A 19244-nucleotide genomic window follows, 5' to 3' on the forward strand; every position below is an offset into this window, starting at 1 on the left:
CTATCTATCATAGATACTATGCTAGATCCTGTAATAGTATAGAATTAGTTATGGGTTTTCTTGTTGTTCATATCTAACTCTTTATTAGCACATCATGGTTTTCTGTCTTCCACTATCTCCAAAATCTGTCTAAACTCATGTTTGTTACTTCAGTGATACTATTTATTCATCTCATCCTTTGCCATGTCCTTTCCCTTTTGTCTTGAAATATTTCCCAATGCTTCCAGGATCTTTTCTAATGAGTCCTGTCTTCTTATTATGTGGCCAAAGTATTTAAGCTTCATCTTCAGTATTTGACTTTCCAGTGAATAGTCTGAACTGATTTCTTTAAGTATTTACTTATTCAATCTCCTTATTATCCAAGACATTCTGAAGTCTTTCTCCAGCACCATAATTTGAAAGTATTAATCCTGTATTATTCAGCTTGCCTTATAGTTCAACTCTCACAGCCTTACATTGGTACTAGGAAAAACATGTTTTTTATAAGAAAGGTGATGTTATTATATTTTAGAAAAAAGGTGGACCTCAAAGAAAAACCTCGATCTGGTATGCTCATCTCTTTGAGATCTACCTTTTTCTAAAATTCCCGCCTCAGATATCTCCACTACTGTCTTATGGCTAAAGAGGAGATGGACAGTCGTTTCCAATAGCTTTACTGGTTTACATACTCTTTTATGTGACATATCAGGCTTTTTGATGTCTTCTGAGGAACATTGGATGATTACATTTATACACACACACACACACACACACACACACACACACACTACTATATAGGTGACAGTGAATTTTATTAGGCTTGAAATCAGGAAGACTTAGATCCATGAGTTCAAATCCTGCCTCAGGTATTTACTAGCTGTGTCACCCTGGGAAGTTCCTTAAGTCTGCTTGCCTCAGTTTCCTCATCTATAAAGTGAGCTGGAGAAGGAAGTGGCAAACCATTCCAACATCTTTGTCAAAAAAACAACAACAACAAAAAAAAAAAAAAACAAATTGGGTCATAGCTGAATGACTGAATAATTCAACAATAGAATTTTATATATTTAGTTTGATTTTATATTGAATGAATAGATTCCCTTAAATCAGCCAAGTAATAAACAATTATTAAGTACCTTCTATGTGCCAAGAACTGAGAATACAAAATGAGATAAAAGACAATCTCAAAGAACTCACAATTACCTGAGGATGATAACATTCAAACAAATAATGTAACCCAAAAAAGCTGTATACAGCCTAAGTAGGAAATTATTGATAGAGGAAAGGCACCAGAATTAAGAGGGATTGGGAAAGTCTTCCTGTAAAAGGAGAATTCTTAAGCTAGAACCTGGAGAGACCAAAAAAATCCAGGAGGAAGATATTGGAAGAGAGAGCATACCAGGAATGGGGAACTGTCAATGAAAATGCCTAGAGTTGAGAGGTAGAGTTTCCTTTTCATGAAACAGCCGGGAGTCTAATGTCTCTGAATTGAAAATTACATGATAGGGAAGTAATGTGTAAGAAGATTGGAAGGGGATTGAGGTTAAGGCTTATGAGTGGAAAGCAGAGCATTTTTGTATTTGTTGGAGGTGTAAGGGAGCGAGTAGAGTTTATTGAACAGGGAAATGGCATGATCAGATTCTGTACCTTAGGAAAATGACTTTAGCAGCTGAATGGATTGGAGTGGAGGGAAACTTGGAGCAGGCAGACCCACCAGCTATTGCAGTAGTTCAAGCATGAGGTGTTAGGGTCTTAAAGCATGGAATGATGGTATCAAGAGTATGATATATTAGAGTACAAAAAGTATAATATATTAGAGACATGTTGCAAAGATGAAATCCACAGACCTTTACAACAGATTTAATTTGGAGAAGGTGAGAGAAGATGACAGCTAGACTTTGAGCCTGGGGCGCTTGGGGTGGGGAGAGAGGGAGGGTGCCCTTGACAGTAAAAGGCTGAATTCAGATTAGCATAAAGAGAAAACTAGTAATTTTTTATAAAGCCAAACATAAAAAACATACCAAATACGTTTTTCACTGTATTTTCCTAAGCATTCTACATTTAGAAATGTAGACTGTTATAATGAGTATGAAATTATTGCCCTTGGCTAAAAACATCAATTAAAGGTTTTACTAATCATGCTTATTAAAGGGGATGCCATAAGCCTGCATTCTTCAATATATAAAAATATAATAGTCTAATAGGATGTAAGACAAATTAATTCTAGAATCATTAAGACCCATCCTATTCTCGAAGTTTTAGTGAAGTGTGAATTTCTTAAGAAATATTGATGATCTAATGAAAGTTTTTCCCTGGTGATTTTTTAACAATGCCATAATAAATATTCATAGAAATTTCAGTCTCGTAAAAGATTCATTTTTATGTCTTTGGCTTTTGCTGGTTTTTCCATTACAAAGAAAAAAAAAAGGTCATGTAATAATTTAAGCTTTCATTCTACTATTTGGATTCACTGTTATTTCATAGTATTTTTAGCCAAATATTTTCATTTTATTCAGTTTAGCTGAAATTTTTAGACATTTGTGATGGATCTGTTTCAAACATCTTATTTCCCATTTATCTCCAATTAATCAGAATCTAGAAGGTTTGAAAATGACAAAAATTCCAAATGGTCACACCAAAGAAGTGTAGCCTTAGAGGCTCCAAGTGACCTGATTCAGAACCAATCTGTGACTCTCAAAATTCAAAAAATCATCCATAATTGCTTGTTATGTACAATCAAAGCTCTCATAACTGTATATTGGAATTGTGTACCTAAATATAGCAGAATGGAGCTTAGCTATTTTTAGGTAAACAGTGCCAGCAAACAGGGAAGAATTGTCATTTTGCAAAGGTGTCCTCTCCAAATTAGCAGTGCTTTCTAGACCTTTACATTCCATTGTTGCCAGGATAGTAATGTGGAATCTGACACATCTAAGAAAATACCCATGTTTTAACCCCATGATTGGCCTATACAAAAAATGCATTACAAAATAGGGAAAGATCAATCAACAAGTATTTATTCAGCACCATGTGTCAGGCATTGTAGACATAAATACAAAGAAGAAAATCCCTGCTCATGGGGACCTCACATTCTCATGGTGAATACCACATATATGAAAGTTAAATACTTTAAAAGAGATGGAATTAGGGACTACTGTATTCGCATGTAAGTAACTCCTAAGTAGGAAATTATCCTCAGTGGAAATCTGTACTTTGTGAAATTTATAGTCTTAAATAAGTCTTTATTTATATGTGTGTGTGTGTGTGTGTGTACTTGTGTGTGATTGTGTGTGTGAGTAACATGTACATGACTACATCTATGACTTACAGTCTTTAGTTGCCTGGATTACTGAGAAGTTAAATGATTTGCCCAAGATCACCTAATCATAATTTTAGTAAAACTCTAAGATGGGTTTGTTGGGTTGTGGGCAACTTTCTATCTACTGTATCACACTGCCTCTTGCTAAATATGCATAAAGTGAATAAATACAAAGTTTGAAATGATGAAAACAACCTCTTGGAGGAGAACGAAAAGAAAGGGGTGATTAGGAAAGACTTTATGAAAAAGGTAGCATATGAATTCTTTTTGAAAGAAAAAAAAAGATTGTATGGCAGCATTTCAAAAGCAATGTATTTTAGGCATGGCAATAACAGGTACAAAGGCATGGAGGTGGGAGATAGAGTAGCTTATATGAGAAATAGAGACCCAATGTGATTGGATAACAGATTGGAAACCTAGTATCTAGTGAACATGAAAAGGGAGCAGGTTGAGAAGGACTACCAAAAAACCCTAAAAAACCAGATTATATTTTGCCCTAAAGGTAATAGAGAGCCATTGGAATTGATTAAGAGAATAACTTGGGCAGATCTACATTTAAGAAAGATTACATTGGCTGTAGTGTGTAGGATGGAGTAGAGAGGAGATAAATATAGTAATGTCAAATTATTTGTGCCACAGATTTCATATTTACTTTTCTTGAGAAATTAATAAACAGCTTTATTTTGTTTTAGCAACAGGAACAAGACCCTACAAACCTGTATATTTCTAATTTGCCACTGTCCATGGATGAGCAAGAACTTGAAAACATGCTTAAACCATTTGGACAAGTAATTTCCACAAGGATACTGCGTGATTCCAGTGGCACAAGTCGCGGTGTTGGTTTTGCTAGGTAAGTTTGTTTGTGTTTTTTTCCCCTCCTGGATGTTTCATTGCTAAATCTGCTATTTTATGTATCTTATGGAAATAAAACATTATCTTGCTAGATGTTTCAAAGAAATAATTTAATAAGCACTAGAGAAAAAAGGAGGAAAGGCATAACTAAATGCATCATTTTGATTTTAAAATGTTTTTGTATTTTAGATTTTTAAATTTTAATTTTTTAAAAAAAATTTTCCAACTCAGAATTTTAAATTTCCAACTTTTAAATCTGAGAAGACTAAATGTTTTAGAGAACACACTGAAGAAAAGTTTCTTAAAATTAATTGTTGTATAAATTACAAAGTTGGTTATCATGAACACAAACACATACACACTTATTTCAGATATTTTTTTTCCTTAGTGGATAGAAATTTATTAACAGTAATAATAGTTGACATTCATGTAGAATTTTTAAATGACTAGTTTACATGTATTCTTAAATTTTCCTTTAAGCCTCATAGCAATCTAGTAAGTACCAGAAGTATGAATAAACCTATTCTAAAGAGGTAGAAATAGATGCTCAGAGTAGTTAAGTGACTTGATCATGTTCACATAGTTATGAAGTGTCAGGTAGGTTTTGAATCCAGATCTACAAATCCAGCACTCCGTCCAGCTAGCCTTGTTGCCTTTCAGTTAAGTTTTTATAAAACATTTGATACTTGCCTCTTACCCCTTGTGCTACCACAAATATATAATCCCTGCTCTTAAAGAAAGTAAGGATATTGTATGTACTGGTTGCAATGGGCTAAAGTCAATTAGATGTCTCTCTTAAGTTTGTTACCAATATAACAAGCCACTGGGAAGGGTGAGGGACACCATTTTACTAAGGAGAGGTAAACCAGCCCAGTTTGAAAAGGAGGTGGTCAAAGTTTCCATATTGATCACTAAAGGGCTGAAACTTATGAGTGTTCATTGCATTTCCAGTCTAGGGAGAATAAGGAAACCTAGTCTCAATAAAATAAAGTAAAATGAAATAAGTAAAAAATTATTTCCTTTTGATGAAAATGTAAATACTATTCTCAAGAAAAATTATTAAGATGAAAAACAAGATGTTTTACATAGCTAACACAAATATAACTTTTTTTGATGTATGAAGGAAACATTGAAGCCATCCATTAATGCTGTCAATTAGTGAATCATTCTCCATTTTGTGAAGTATTCATTTTCTGTTTGGGGAGAAGGCTAGTACTTAACACCATTGGTAATTCAGTTGGAATTAGTGTTAATTTGTTAGCTCACTTTGTTAATGCACGTTGTTCAAGTAATGTGGGTTTGGTTCATAGTTTGGAAAAGTTATTGCAGCCTTATCCAAGGAATCTGAGAAAAAAAATATTACATGTGCCCCACCAATTCACTGGCACTTGAGAAACAATGGACACTGATGAGTCTAACAGAGCCTATATTAAAGGATCCTTCAGGATTTGGTAGAGCTTTAATTTTGGTCAGTGTACTTAATCTCTATTGATGCAGATGGTCCTCCAGATATAACTTAATAGATAACAACCTTCCAGAATCGCTGTGGCTGCTCAATTTATCATGTTGTGATCAAATGGTAATGAGTTTGTCTGAACTTAGCTTCACTAAAGGTTGTAATAGAGACCAGAAGTTCTTCAGGTATGGTCTGTGGACTACTAGAAGTTCCCAAGACCCTTTGTGGAGTCTGTGAGATCAAAACCATTTCTGCAATTATAATACAATATTATTTGCCTATTAAAATAGTCCTCTCTTTTCTAACTACATATCTATAAGGTTGGATTTCATATATGTAAAGCAAAACAATACTGTGCAACAGATTAAATACAGAAACAATATGAGAATCTATCTGTTCTCCATTTAAAGAGATTGCAAAAATAATGCCATTTTCTCACAACTTTTTAAGAAAAGATTTTTTTTAATTTAAAAAGTTATGTTGTAATAGATTTGTTACTGTTATTTTAAATTAATAATTTAAAAAAATTTTAATGTGGTAAATACTGATAGATAAAATCTAAACAATAAATAAAAGCTCTTTTGGGGTCCTGAGAGCAAAAAGTCTGGAAATAACTTGTACTCATTTTCAAGACAGATACCAATTTTCAAAGAATTCAAATAAAATGAATATAGTTATTGCTAAAAGTACATTGGATATAAATTAATATTTATTATTTTGGAAACAGCAATTATTTTTATATAGGACTGCATGAGCATTAATTTAATAAACTTTAATATTATAAACTATCAAATTAACAAGTTTTTATTGTGTTAGAATTATATTTTACCAGGATATGCCTAATATGGTATTCACATATGCACAAAACAAAATGAAAAAATAAAAATATTTCTAAATATTTATGTATTTTGCATTTATATATCACTAGGATGGAATCGACAGAAAAATGTGAAGCTGTTATTGGTCATTTTAATGGAAAATTCATTAAGACACCCCCAGGAGTTTCTGGTATGTTATCTAAAATTTTATCAGCAACATCTTTTATACTTCCATACATTTCTTTGATATAGGTTTTTCTGCCTAAAATACATTTAATAAATTTAGTTATATATTTTTTAAGTTGCTTGTTTTGAACTATCAGATTTTTTAAAAATCTAGTTATTTGATCTGTTTTATTGGTGAAAGTATTCCATAATATTATCATATTTCTATTTATTTTTATTCCATGTTATTGCCAACACTAAGTAACATATAATACATGAAACCTCTTAGTGGCGCAGTGGATAGGGGTTTAAGCCTGAGTTAAAATCCTTCAGTAGACACTAGCTGTTACTCTGGGGAAATCAATTTACCTTTATATCCTTCAGTTTCTTCATCTGTAAAATGAAAATAATAGCATCTGCCTCACAGTATTGTTGTAAAAAGATCAAATAAATGGATGTATATGAAGTACCTTACAAACCTTTAAAACTCTGATAAAGTGCTAGCTATTATAATTCCACTTTAAAGTTTTTGTTTTTAATTAATGGAAAAAAAATTTCACAGGTCATCTGCATTTTTTGATGGATTTGTCATTAGAAAGTCCTGAAATGGCTAAAATAGATAAAGAAGGAAAAGCAATATAAAATGTTTTCTTCTTTCCCTAATTTCATTTTTTTTACTGTTCAGTGTGAGCTACTGATTCTCAGAATTTGCTATAACTTTCTTCAAATGGGTAACTGGGTCTTTATCAATTGTCATATCTTTGTTAAATGGTAACAATTAGTATATTTGATAGATTCCCTTTCCCCTTACCCAGGTATCTTCAATAAGAATGGAGTGTCTTTATGTGTAGCTGCTAGTTATGACTAGATTGAGGTAGTCATTTAATAAATACTTGTTGAGCTATTGTGTTTATTGATAACACCTGCCTGAGTCTGCTTTTTGATGACACAATTTCTTTGTGTCTTACTCTTAATGTTCATGGAGCTAAAAGAGTTTCAGAGAAGATGACTTGAATCATGTTTTGTATTACAGCAAGAAGATATTTAGTTGGGTACTTCCTGAGTAAAATGGACAGCAGCTAATTGGGTCTGGAGTTAGGGTGAAGAAACTGGATAATTTTCCATTCTTTCCTAAATCGTGTTTTCATGGTGTCATTTCATTGTTAAGAGATTAACTCCTCTAACATCAGACAAAAGCATATTAAACCATAAAACATAAAAACACATCAATTGTAAAACCTGATGTAAATTACTTCTGGATTATTTATACCAATGCATATAATAAAGTTGATATTCTGAGTTTCCCAAGAAGCAAATTAATAGCAAGTACACCAAATACATTTCAATAGTAGTGACTGTTTTGTAAATAGTCAAGCCATTCTCTCACCTCTGAACTCTTACAGACTGTTATGGTTTGTAAGAACAATTTGGTACTTAATTGCATACTGCTTTGCAATACATACAATCTGTTTATATATTTTAGTTTGGCTCCTCAATGTAAGTACGTTTAAGTAAGAAGCCTGTTTTTAACTTCTTTCCTATCCCTAGAGGGCTTTGCCCACTAGTAAACACATTCAGTTCCTGGATTAATTTGAAATCTTCCATATACTCTTATTAGTTAAAACTGCAAAATTGTCTTCAAAGATTCTGTAGAACATAGTATAATAATTTAACCTGGAGGTCACAAAACTGTACATAATTAGAAGGTCCTTTTAGTAATTTTCATTTTTTTCCAGCTGAAACAAGCATGTTTTGTCCCAATGGATTCCTTATGGTCCAAAAAATGCAAAAAAGAATTGGATCACATATCTTTCATTTCAGTATTATTTCTTCTTAACTGCTACATTCCGAAATTTAATTTTTACAAGTCTGTTGCCCCTTATGGTATCTCTTGTTACATAAATGGTTAGTGTTCACTCTAGTCAGCTATAATTTGGGGAGATTAAAGGATTTTAAGAGAAGAAGATGGTTGTTCCCCCTTATAATTCAGGGTTCTTTTTGAAGACACATGGTATTGTTCAGTAAATTTACATTTTAAAATAAAATAAATATTTATTTATGGTATTAAGTATATACCATATTTCAGAATATCAAAAGATCTATGATTTCATCTATTTAGGGTCTCAATTTATTTTTACTAGATAAACAAAATTAGACAATAGACCTCTACTAGAAGTCTGTATAGCTTGGTGAGACTTGGACATTTTACTCTGCTGTTTTTTGCATCACTATAAGGCATGGTTGTAGGCCTTTAGAAGAAAAAAGGAAATGAGCATTTATTAAGTGCTTACTATATGCTAAGATCACTTGACAAAAATCTCATTTGATCCTCACAGCCACCTAGGAAATAGGTGCAACGTTAGACTTTTTTTTACAGTTGGACAAAGGAGAGAAGGTTAAGTGACTTACTTGGAATCACATAGCTAATGAGAATCTAAAGGTAGATTTGAACTTGGGTCTTCCTAACTCCAAACCCCGAGCTATTTACTCTGCCACCTAGCTGTCAAGAGAGGAATATCCTAATTCCATAAACAATACTTTTGTAGAGCTCACTGATGTCTTATTTTTTTCCACTAATATATACTTGCAAACCATCAACTCTTCTTGTGTAAGTCTTTTTCTTCTTCTTTCACTAAGTCTTCCATTGTTAATTTTCTTGTTGCATGGGAAGCTTTCTTGTAGGCTTCTTAAAATTCAGTGGACAGCAATACAATATCCAGTATATCTACTTGTTGTCTCTCGCTAACTAAGACATGACTACCCCACTTCTTTGCCAATCCTATATTTTCTGAACATAATTTTTATGTCAAACTTGTGTGTAAATCATCGCTAGTTATTCCTCAGCTATCTTATATACTCAAATTTTGTCTCTTCCATTGCTTTCCTAGTCACTCACAATTTTGATTCTTCTGAGGTTGTAGTGTTCCATAACATTGCGTGAGATGGAAAAATTTAGAACTGTGATGAAAAATTTTCTACAATTTCCCAAATGCAATCCAGACTTTTATCTTTAGCTTATTCCATCAGATCTGTAAAATTGATCTTTTATATTACTTACTTGTCCAAGATAGAAGATTTAAAACTAGAAAATTTAATAGGTCAACCTTCTCCTTTTACAGATGAGAAATCTGGGGTCTAAGAGATTAAGTGATTTCCCCAAGGTCTCATGGTTAATAAATGACCCTCTAATATCAGATGCATTTTGTCATTTAACCTAACCAAAAAGCCTTCTCAACTTAATAGAACCTATTAGAACATGTGTTCTACTTAAATAATCACAGAACCTAGGGTTACCTTCATCCCATGGTGAAATAGCAGGAAAGGGATTTTATGAAAATCCTCAAAAAAAAAAGGAGAGGGGAATAATTTGGTGGTTTATTTAATATTGTAAGTTTGTATTATTGCATAAAACCAAATATTGTTTGTGTACCTTTTTATAGAATCTGCATTGTTGGTAATCTACCAGGGATATAATTAAATGAAAGGAAGAAAAATACTTGAATTTAGTTGTATCAATAGTCCCCAAAAGACTACTGTAAATTAACAAGTTTAAAACTAAATTTATTCTTAAACTCTATTGTATCTGAGATTAATGTGAGCCCAGTTGCTTAGGTCCATGAATTTTCTATTTTTCTTCATAGGCCATGCCCTCTTCAGACAAGCTACCAATCAACAAACATTTGTTAAAGTGCTTAATTTAATAAATATCCTAAATGTTAGAAACAGAAAAACGAGAAAGAAACATAATGAATATTGAGGTCTCTGGGGGGAGAAGTGTACATATATAATTATATACGTGTAGAATAAGGACTAGGTAACCATGAATGGGAAGGCACCAGGAGCTAGAGGGTTGGATTCGTGACTGCACTGCTGGAGGTTGGTGCTTGAGCTGAGTCTTGAAGGAAACCAGATATTCCAAAAGCTGGGAATTGAGGAGGGAGAATATTCTAATTATGGGAGTCAGGTAGGTTGCAAAGATACACAGATGGACAATGAAGATTATTATATGGCTGGACCACGTAGAGTGTATGAAAGAAAGTAAGATGTGAGCAGTCTGAAAAGAGTCAGGCAGTAAAGAGTTTTAAATGGCAAATAGAGGAATTTATATTTCATTCCAGAGGTATTCAGAGCTATTGGCATTCTTGAATAGTATGGTGACAAGATCAAATCTGCTCTTTAGAGAAACCTTACCACTCTTTTCAAACTTTTTTGTCATACAAGAGCAGGAAGTTGCAAGTGAAAGTATACTGCTCACAAATCTTTCTTGGCCTAAAATTGAATGGATGCTATTAGTAAACTCTTTTCTGATATAAACTTAACATTCTATATGTGTATATACATGAGTGTGTGTGTATATGTGTATACATATATATGTAAGTAATGTAACTAAAGAAAAACTTGGTACAAGCTATAATTAAATATACTTTAGAAAAAGCTTGGACTATGTCACTCAATGCAGTTTGCATTGAGATTTTTTTAACATTGAAAAAATATATATTGCATGCATACACACAAACGCATTTTTTATTTTTTTATAATTGAAAAACATCTGTATGTGTGCATGCACACACAAACACACATATGCATATGTATATTTTCTTGATTGTAAAAAATCTTAAAGCAGTTTGTAAGTGACTTAGAAATGTATGCTTTTTCTAAAGTAGGTTTAATCTATAGTCTGTAGCAAGTTTTTCTTCAAAGTCACATTCATGTTGCTTGTTTACAAAGTAGATCATATAACAGGAACCTTATCCTTTCTACCCTCCACTCCTCCAAAAGAAAGTTCACATACTTTTAAACATTTTTATATACCAAGGATTTACTGCAATTTAACTACTGGTTAGCTTGCAGTAAAAGTCAGACTCACTTTGAAATCCTTAAACAGAATCAAAAAAAGCTAAAAACTTTAAACAAGTTGACAATTTGTGTTACACATTTTAAGGCAATCCAGATGAATTCTACAGAGAAATTTTCATTGTGAACTTAATCACTTGAAGATTAAATATATTGATAGAAGGTAACATAATGGTGGTGATTTCTTTTATACAAAATTAAAAGCTAGAGCTGGGTAGTTACATAGAGCAGTAATTCACTTTAGGAGTCCCATAGAAAGCCAAAATAAGCCAACACAAGACTGAAATTCAGGAATTTGTCTAAAAATGATCTTATAGTGCCTCTCTAGAGGAGAATGTAGTCTAGAATGTATAGCAGAAATAAAATATGCTTTCTGGTGCCTCACTACTGCATAAAACAGTGCTATTCTAGCATTTCCTTTATACCCATCTGTTTATGTCTCTAATAATAATTTTTTTAAACTTTACATTTAAAAAGTGCTATATAGTTTACCAAGCACTTTCACATACATTTTTGTGTTTGAGACAGTTTATCATAATTTTTTTTCAAGTTCATCTAGAGTTATCCCTGTGATTCTAGTGAAGTCCAGATAACCATGAAAAGAAGATATAAAAAGGGGCCCAACATTAAGCCAAGTACTCACTAAAGTATTTTTTGCCCAGCACAACACTGATAAGTTGGTATCTCCTACTGCTCTATGCCTACTATTGAGGAAATTAGAGTGAGATTTTAATTTAGCACAGCACATGTGACCATGGGCAGAATTTGACCCTAAGAATTTAGCTTGTTTTAGGTATGCCTCCTATGATAATTCTGTGGTTGTCGTTGACTTTTCTAACTAGGGCATGTACTCAGGGCACAGCAGAGAGGCCTAAGAAAACCATTCCTGTTACCTCCATTTGACCTATCTCATACACAGGCTGAATTGGGGCATCGTCTTTGCCAAAAACCAGAAAAATAACTCTTCAGAAAGGAAAAATAATTGTTGTGCTAGAATGCGTATTTTTGGTTTTTAACTTTTTTGTACAGTCTGGAAGTTTTTCAAGAATTTTTATTATCCTTTTGGCTTCCTTAATGCCTCAGTCTTCATTGTCATTACTTTTTTTTCTAAAATGCAATTGTTCAGAAGCCATAAAGAAAAGCCATGCTTAAAGACTTAAGACATTTTCAGAATATTTAGGACAATGGGATTATATCTTGAAGTTAATAACTCTCTTCTGAGTCCTTCCTTAATATATTTTGAATTTGTTTAAAGTTATTTGGATGCAATCCATTGTATGTGCTTGAGATGAAACATTATTTTCCTCTTCAATTGTGTTGATGTGTAGAGTTCTTTACCTATAGTTCATAAATAATCTTTGAGTAGGGAGAAAAAGGAGTCCATGGGTAGATTTCAGAAAGCTTATGAACTTGGCTAGGAAAAAATATCTACTTTTCACTAACCCCTCTTGTTGAAATTTAGCATTTCCTTCAATTACAAATGTAAGCAAGAAACATTCTGAGGATTCTGGGCTTCATTAGGCTGCCAAAGAGAAGGGGAGGATCTATGACACTAAAATATTTATAACATGCATTAAAATATTAGTAAAATAATAATATATGCATTTATGTATTCAGGATAGTTCATCATTAAGAGTGTTTTATTTGCATTATTTCATTTGAGCATTCATTTGATCCTCAAAATGCGCTGAGAAGAAGGTAACATAAATATTATCTCATTTTAGAGACAAGAAAAATGAAACTGACAGAGGTTTAATGTAAGCTGCCCACAGTCACACAGCTTATAATTAGTACAGATAGAATTTGAATCCTGGTCTTTCAAGTACAAATTCAGTACTTTTTCTTAAGCACACTCTGCTGCCTACCTCATAAGTGAAATGTATGCTTAAAAAAGAAGAAGCAAAGTTTTCCAAAAGAGGGTATTGTTGGGTGTCCTCCCCGCCGCTATGTACCTGCATGTTCTGCATGTTCTACTCTGCCTGTGATAGGGCAGCTGTAAGTAATTGTTATAATCAAAAACACCCGTAACCAGTTTTTTTAGAAGCCCAAGTTACACCCTTTTGCTATCCAGTTCTGCCAGATAGAAGCAATAAGTTGTTGAGCAGGGTTTTAGTAAAAGCATAAAAATCTTGGATGCAAGATGCAGGTGTTGCTGTAAAATTGGATATATATATATATATATATATATTTGCCCACACCTCTCTCTCCTTTTTTTTTTTTCTTTTTTTGAAAGAGGATCCTAGGCAGTAACTTTAAAACAAAACTAGCATTTAAACTTTCCTTATTCAGTAAGTGGCTGTGTTAAAGATACAATGCTACTAAGTTTATTAAATCAGTAAAGGATACTAGAGAGTCCTGTATATCAAACAAGCGAAAGACTGTCTTGATAAAGATAAATCAAGCGAAACTTCTGCATAATCCAGAAAACTGCAAAAATGAAATGTTATTATGGTATGTGAGATATTGGAGACTAGCCAATTTTACAGATTGAAAGGGGGTTGAAAAGACTGCATATGGGTAAAGAAGGATATTGTAAGCTAAATTGTAACAAAATAGGTGTGGGAAGAAGAACATCTGTGTAGAAAAAACACAACTTATCATGCTGTTTAGTTACAATAACAGTTTTTAATTGAAACAAAGAAGGGGTTAAATACAGTTATCAGAAATAGAACTGGACCTCCCTGGCAGCATGAAATGAGATCAGATGATGCTTTACAAGGAGAAAGGGGAAAGTGTTTCATGGATCCTAGGATAGAAACTTCTAAAAGTAAAATTCTTTATTGTCATTGTTATAGTGGTCAGCAGAATGCAAAAAAAAAAAAGAAAAGAAAAAAAGAGAAAAAAGCAAATTTGTTGTGAACATCCACAGAATGTGCCTATTGAGGCACTTTGAGAATTACAAACATTGTCAGAAAGTGTTAATTATGGTTGCTTTGCAGAACATTACTTTTGAAATGATGGGAGTCTTAAATAGCTTTTTGCCAAAGACAGTTTTTCTTTTTCTTTTTTTTTTCTCATGTTGATTGGAATCAAACCCTATATTGCTAGAAAATGGGAGTTTCAAGTATTCTCTTCCTCAGATAAAATACAATGCCTGTGGCTAACAACTGGAAAAAGCATTCAGAATCACTGATTTGGGACACAACCACAACATGAAGATCAGTCTCTTACATTAAGGAAGAACTCAGAGGTCCTCAAAACAATTTGATTTAGATAAGTGAATAGAATTTCCCAGAGAACATATCATAAGGCTTCAGTAGTTAATCAAAGCTAGTATTTTTGTTGTGTTCATTTTTAGCCTGCCTATTTAAAAGAATAGGTTTAGTCAAACTTGCTGTAGCATTTCAGCTAAGAGCATGGGTAAAGAAAAGACTTACTGGAAATGTGCAGTATATTGTCATGTGACATCACATTATAACTGAATCATTCTCAGTGGAATTTTAATGACCAACAAGTCAAAAAAGTTTTGAAAAACCATTTTGCCATCAAAATTGTATTCACAACATACTGAATAATGGATTGATTTGATCATCACAGCTTACAATCAAGAGCTGTCAGCAGCATATACAATCAGTATCTTCTTTTAGTAGTACACAACTTAAGACATTTAACAAATGTCCAAGGTGGTACTGTGTTACTTTGTGCTAAAGAAGCATATTGTCCTTTATTTCTGATCCTAAGTAGATAACTTTTTATGCCAAATTGAAAGGAAATGCCTTCTAATATGAACCATGACTAAGATGCATCCTTTGCTTTTTAAATAACTCTTCTGCTCTCAGATTCTGCAAAAACAAAACAGGAAAGAGAAAAGGAAGTTACTAAACAATGAAATATAATTCCTCTACATTCGCAAGGTTAACTGCTATAGTTACTATGCATCACTTTTGAAGAGTTTTTATTCCCTCCCTTCTTTCCTATTCTCCAACTCTGAGTTCATGTTTTCTCCACATCAGAATTTACTCTGTCCTTTTTAGGCCTAGTTAAGGGTTTTATCTGTATTATTTCAGTGTAGTGTCCTATTCCACCAGGATAATTATCAGTTAAGATCACTTAGCTAGTCCCACAAAAGTGTCATTTACAAAAGTCATTCTTCCTGTTTATTTTTTGAGTTAAGACCTTTCAAGATAATTTTGAACTGAAGAGGAGGGAATTAAGTGGCCTTGAATCATACATAATAGTCATTTCTTTATGTAAAATTTTATAACCTGGTGTAATCTGTAGAGTTTGCATAGGTACTTGATCCGTGTTAAGGAAACTAATAATTACAATCCCTCTTTTTAAAAAATTCATAAACTATTTGAAAATATTATTTTGAAAACGTTATACAAGAATGGATAAGCCAAAGTATTTTTCAATTTAACTCCATACAGTAGATAATTATTGGTAGAACACTGTACTCTAGTCCTCCATCCCCATCTTATTCATATATATATATATATATATATCTTTTTATTGACAAAGCCCATGCCTGGGTAATTTTTTTTTGCAACACTATCCCTTGCACGCACTTCTGTTCCGACTTCTCCCCTCCCTCCCTTCACCCTCTCCCCCAGATGGCAAGCAGTCCTTTACATGTTGAATGGGTTGCAGTATATCCTAGATACAATATATGTGTGCAGAACCGAACAGTTCTCTTGTTGCACAGGAAGAATTGGATTCAGAAGGTAAAAATAACCCAGGAAGAAAAACAAAAATGCAAGGAGTTTACATTCATTTCCCAGTGTTCTTTCTCTGGGTGTAGCTGCTTTTGTCCATCTTTGATCAATTAAAAGCTCTCTGTAACGAAGAGATCCACTTCTATCAGAATACATCCTCAAACAGTATCGTTGTTGAGGTATATAATGATCTCCTGGTTCTGCTCATTTCACTTAGCATCAGTTCATGTAAGTCTCTCCAAGCCTCTCTATATTCATTCTGCTGGTCATTCCTTACAGAACAATAATATTCCATAACATTCATATACCACAATTTACTCAACCATTCTCCAATTGATGGGCATCCTTTCATTTTCCAGCTTCTAGCCACTACAAACAGGGCTGCCACAAACGTTTTGGCACATACAGGTCCCTTTCCCTTCTTTAGTATCTCTTTGGGGTATAAGCCCAGTAGAAACACTGCTGGATCAAAGGGTATGCACAGTTTGATAACTTTTTGAGCATAGTTCCAAGTTGCTCTCCAGAATGGCTGGATGTGTCCACAATTCCACCAACATTGTATCAGTGCCCCTGTTTTCCCATATCCCCTCCAACATTCCACATTATCTTTCCCTGTCCTTCTAGCCAATCGACAGGTGTGTAGTGGATCCCTATTTCTTATATGATTTTTCCATTAGATAGGCTTTCCATTGTTGCCTAGAATGTCACTCACTTCTTGTCTATCTTTTAGAATTCCTAGTTCTTTTCAAAACTCAGGCCAAGTGCCTCTTCCTATGTAAGTTTTTCCTTATGCCCCAGATGCTAATGACTTCCTCCTACCAAATTTATTCTGTATGTATTCTATATCTGTGTGTGTGTGTGTGTTATGTATGTGCGTATGGAGAGAGAGAAAGAGCACTTGTTTTCCCCAGATACAATGTAAGCTCTATGGGAACAAGAGTTATTTTATTTTTGTCATTGTATTATTATTGTCTGGTGTAGTACCAGACACATAATATATACTTATGGATACTTGATGATTTATTGATTGCTAGATGTTTTTAAAAGGGGGGGGGGAGAGGAGGAATGATTAAAGTAGTAATAGTAATAAAAATAATAGATAATGATGATAACTCAATATTTAGAAGACCTATGATTTCATTAGTGTGTATATTCCCTCCACTGAGACCCTATTCCCCTACTTTTTAGACAGATTTTTTTGAGTTGTTCTGTCGCTAATGTTTAACTGATGACTTATTGTCCAATGTTTTGGTGATGATCTTCTCCAAAATTAGCCAAGTTAGTTTTCAGTTCACAAATTGCCAGTCTTTACTCGTAATCTTTCCAGTTCAGTAGGCCATTCCAAAGTTTATAACCTACTAGCCATACATGATAAATATAAAAATAGGATTTTAATTAAATAACAACAAGGCCTGACATTTAGATGATATTTGATAATACACAAAGTGGTTTTACTTAGACACATAAAATGATAAGTGGAATGGATCTTAAAAATCATCTAATACCCTCATTTTACATTGTCTCATTTCATTTTTTATAACTTCCTTGGTGGAAAAAATACATATGAATGCACTTCAGAACTAGCAAAGCAACTTAACTGATTTGTACCAAACTTAGCAGAATTTTTATACCTACATGAAAATTCACAATATGAGAGTGTCCTGTAGAGCATAGTCACAAGAGAGCTGAATTTGTGGTTGGAGCGTTGAAGCTTGAATCTCATCTCTCCCATTTACTACTTGTAGGACCTTGCTTGGAAGAGGAGAGACTCAGTTTCTTCATCTTTTAAGACAAGATGATTAATTTAGATAATTCCTAAGGTTAGTTAGAGACCCTGTGATCTTGGGGCACAAATGATATGAAACTATAATGTGAGTGATTTGCTGCTCTGGCTCTGGAGTCTGTTCCAAAAGAATTCTTTCAAACATGTTTTCAACAATTAATGAGAGTATTAGAATAAGCTTTTTTTTAAACTCCCAAGGTGACCACTTTGAAAGAAGACTTCCATTTGGGAACATAATACTCTGGTGTGTTTGTTTCCAATAAATAAACATCAGTCAGATGAAGTGCATTATATATTTAGTTTGTTTACTTGCAATGTCTTACTTTTTATTTTCTAACACTGTTCTCCCTTCTTTCATGTCAGCAAAAATGGAAACAAAGTGGCATTCATCATCATAAAATTTAAATTCCCATCATAAAAAATAAAGTTTCATTAAAACCATTTTTTAAATATTTTGAGATAGCAGATAGATTTAATTTATTTGAACTTTTATTTCTAGATTAGAATAGAACATAACTTGAATGATTTTTATTTAGATTTTAGGGAGGAAAATCTCTGCCTTACTGTGTATTTGTTTATATGAGCAAATGTAAATAAATGGAAAATGTCAGATTTCCTTAATATTAAATAAGTGCCCTTTGTAGAACTATGGAATACAAACAATGTAGAAAGCATTTTCTGAACTAATTTTCTACCTGTTCCAGTGTTTTACTTAAATTAGGCTCTCCCAGATTCTTTGGTCCAGGGTTTATATAAGTTCTCAGCTTACAGAGAAAATGGAGTTTAGGAAAATTTTCCCACTGGTGGATAAGGATAAGATATGATGTTTAAAATGACCTTCCTACAATAAGCATTATTTTCAGAAGTAAAATACCTTTGCAGATACCATTTTTCCCCTCTCCATAAAACTAAATCAAGTCATTCAAACTAAGTTCTTTAAAAATAAAATTCATATAAATTATGTCTGTTATTTAAAATGTCCAGAATTGCTACAAGAGAAATTCTTCTCCATATTATTAATGTTCCTAGAATGCATGTTACAAGTTATTTAAAATAAATAAGACTTCAAAAACTTTTAGGGAAACACGGTTTTTCATGGCTAACAGTTTCCCAAGTAGGTAGAGCAGCAGTGCATTGAAAACAGCAGCTGTTGCTGCAGCATGTCATTCATTTCTGAATTATGTTTTTTAAATGACTAAAATCTCCTCTCCTATGCATCACATAAAACTGTTAATTACTAGGTGATGGGGGCAGATCAAAGCATCATTTTTCTTAAAAGATCAAAGAAAGAGCAAAAGATCTTATATGTACAAAAAATATTAATAGCAACTTTTTTCCTGGCATTACAAAACTGGAAACTAAGAGG

The 19244-nt window shown here is 33.0% G+C and overlaps 1 protein-coding gene across 4 annotated transcripts in view; it reads left to right on the plus strand.

The window, feature by feature from the left end:
• Positions 1-19244, plus strand: part of RBMS1 (RNA binding motif single stranded interacting protein 1) — a 242825-nt gene that overhangs the window by 195697 nt on the left and 27884 nt on the right. For all 4 annotated transcript variants that reach the window (XM_051986287.1, XM_051986288.1, XM_051986286.1 and 1 more), the window contains exons 5-6: positions 3988-4145; positions 6532-6611. In XM_051986287.1, the coding sequence (XP_051842247.1) occupies positions 3988-4145; positions 6532-6611 (238 nt within the window). The remainder of the gene's footprint in view (positions 1-3987; positions 4146-6531; positions 6612-19244) is intronic.

Source organism: Antechinus flavipes, chromosome 3 (assembly GCF_016432865.1).
Source record: "Antechinus flavipes isolate AdamAnt ecotype Samford, QLD, Australia chromosome 3, AdamAnt_v2, whole genome shotgun sequence".
Taxonomy (NCBI): domain Eukaryota; kingdom Metazoa; phylum Chordata; class Mammalia; order Dasyuromorphia; family Dasyuridae; genus Antechinus; species Antechinus flavipes.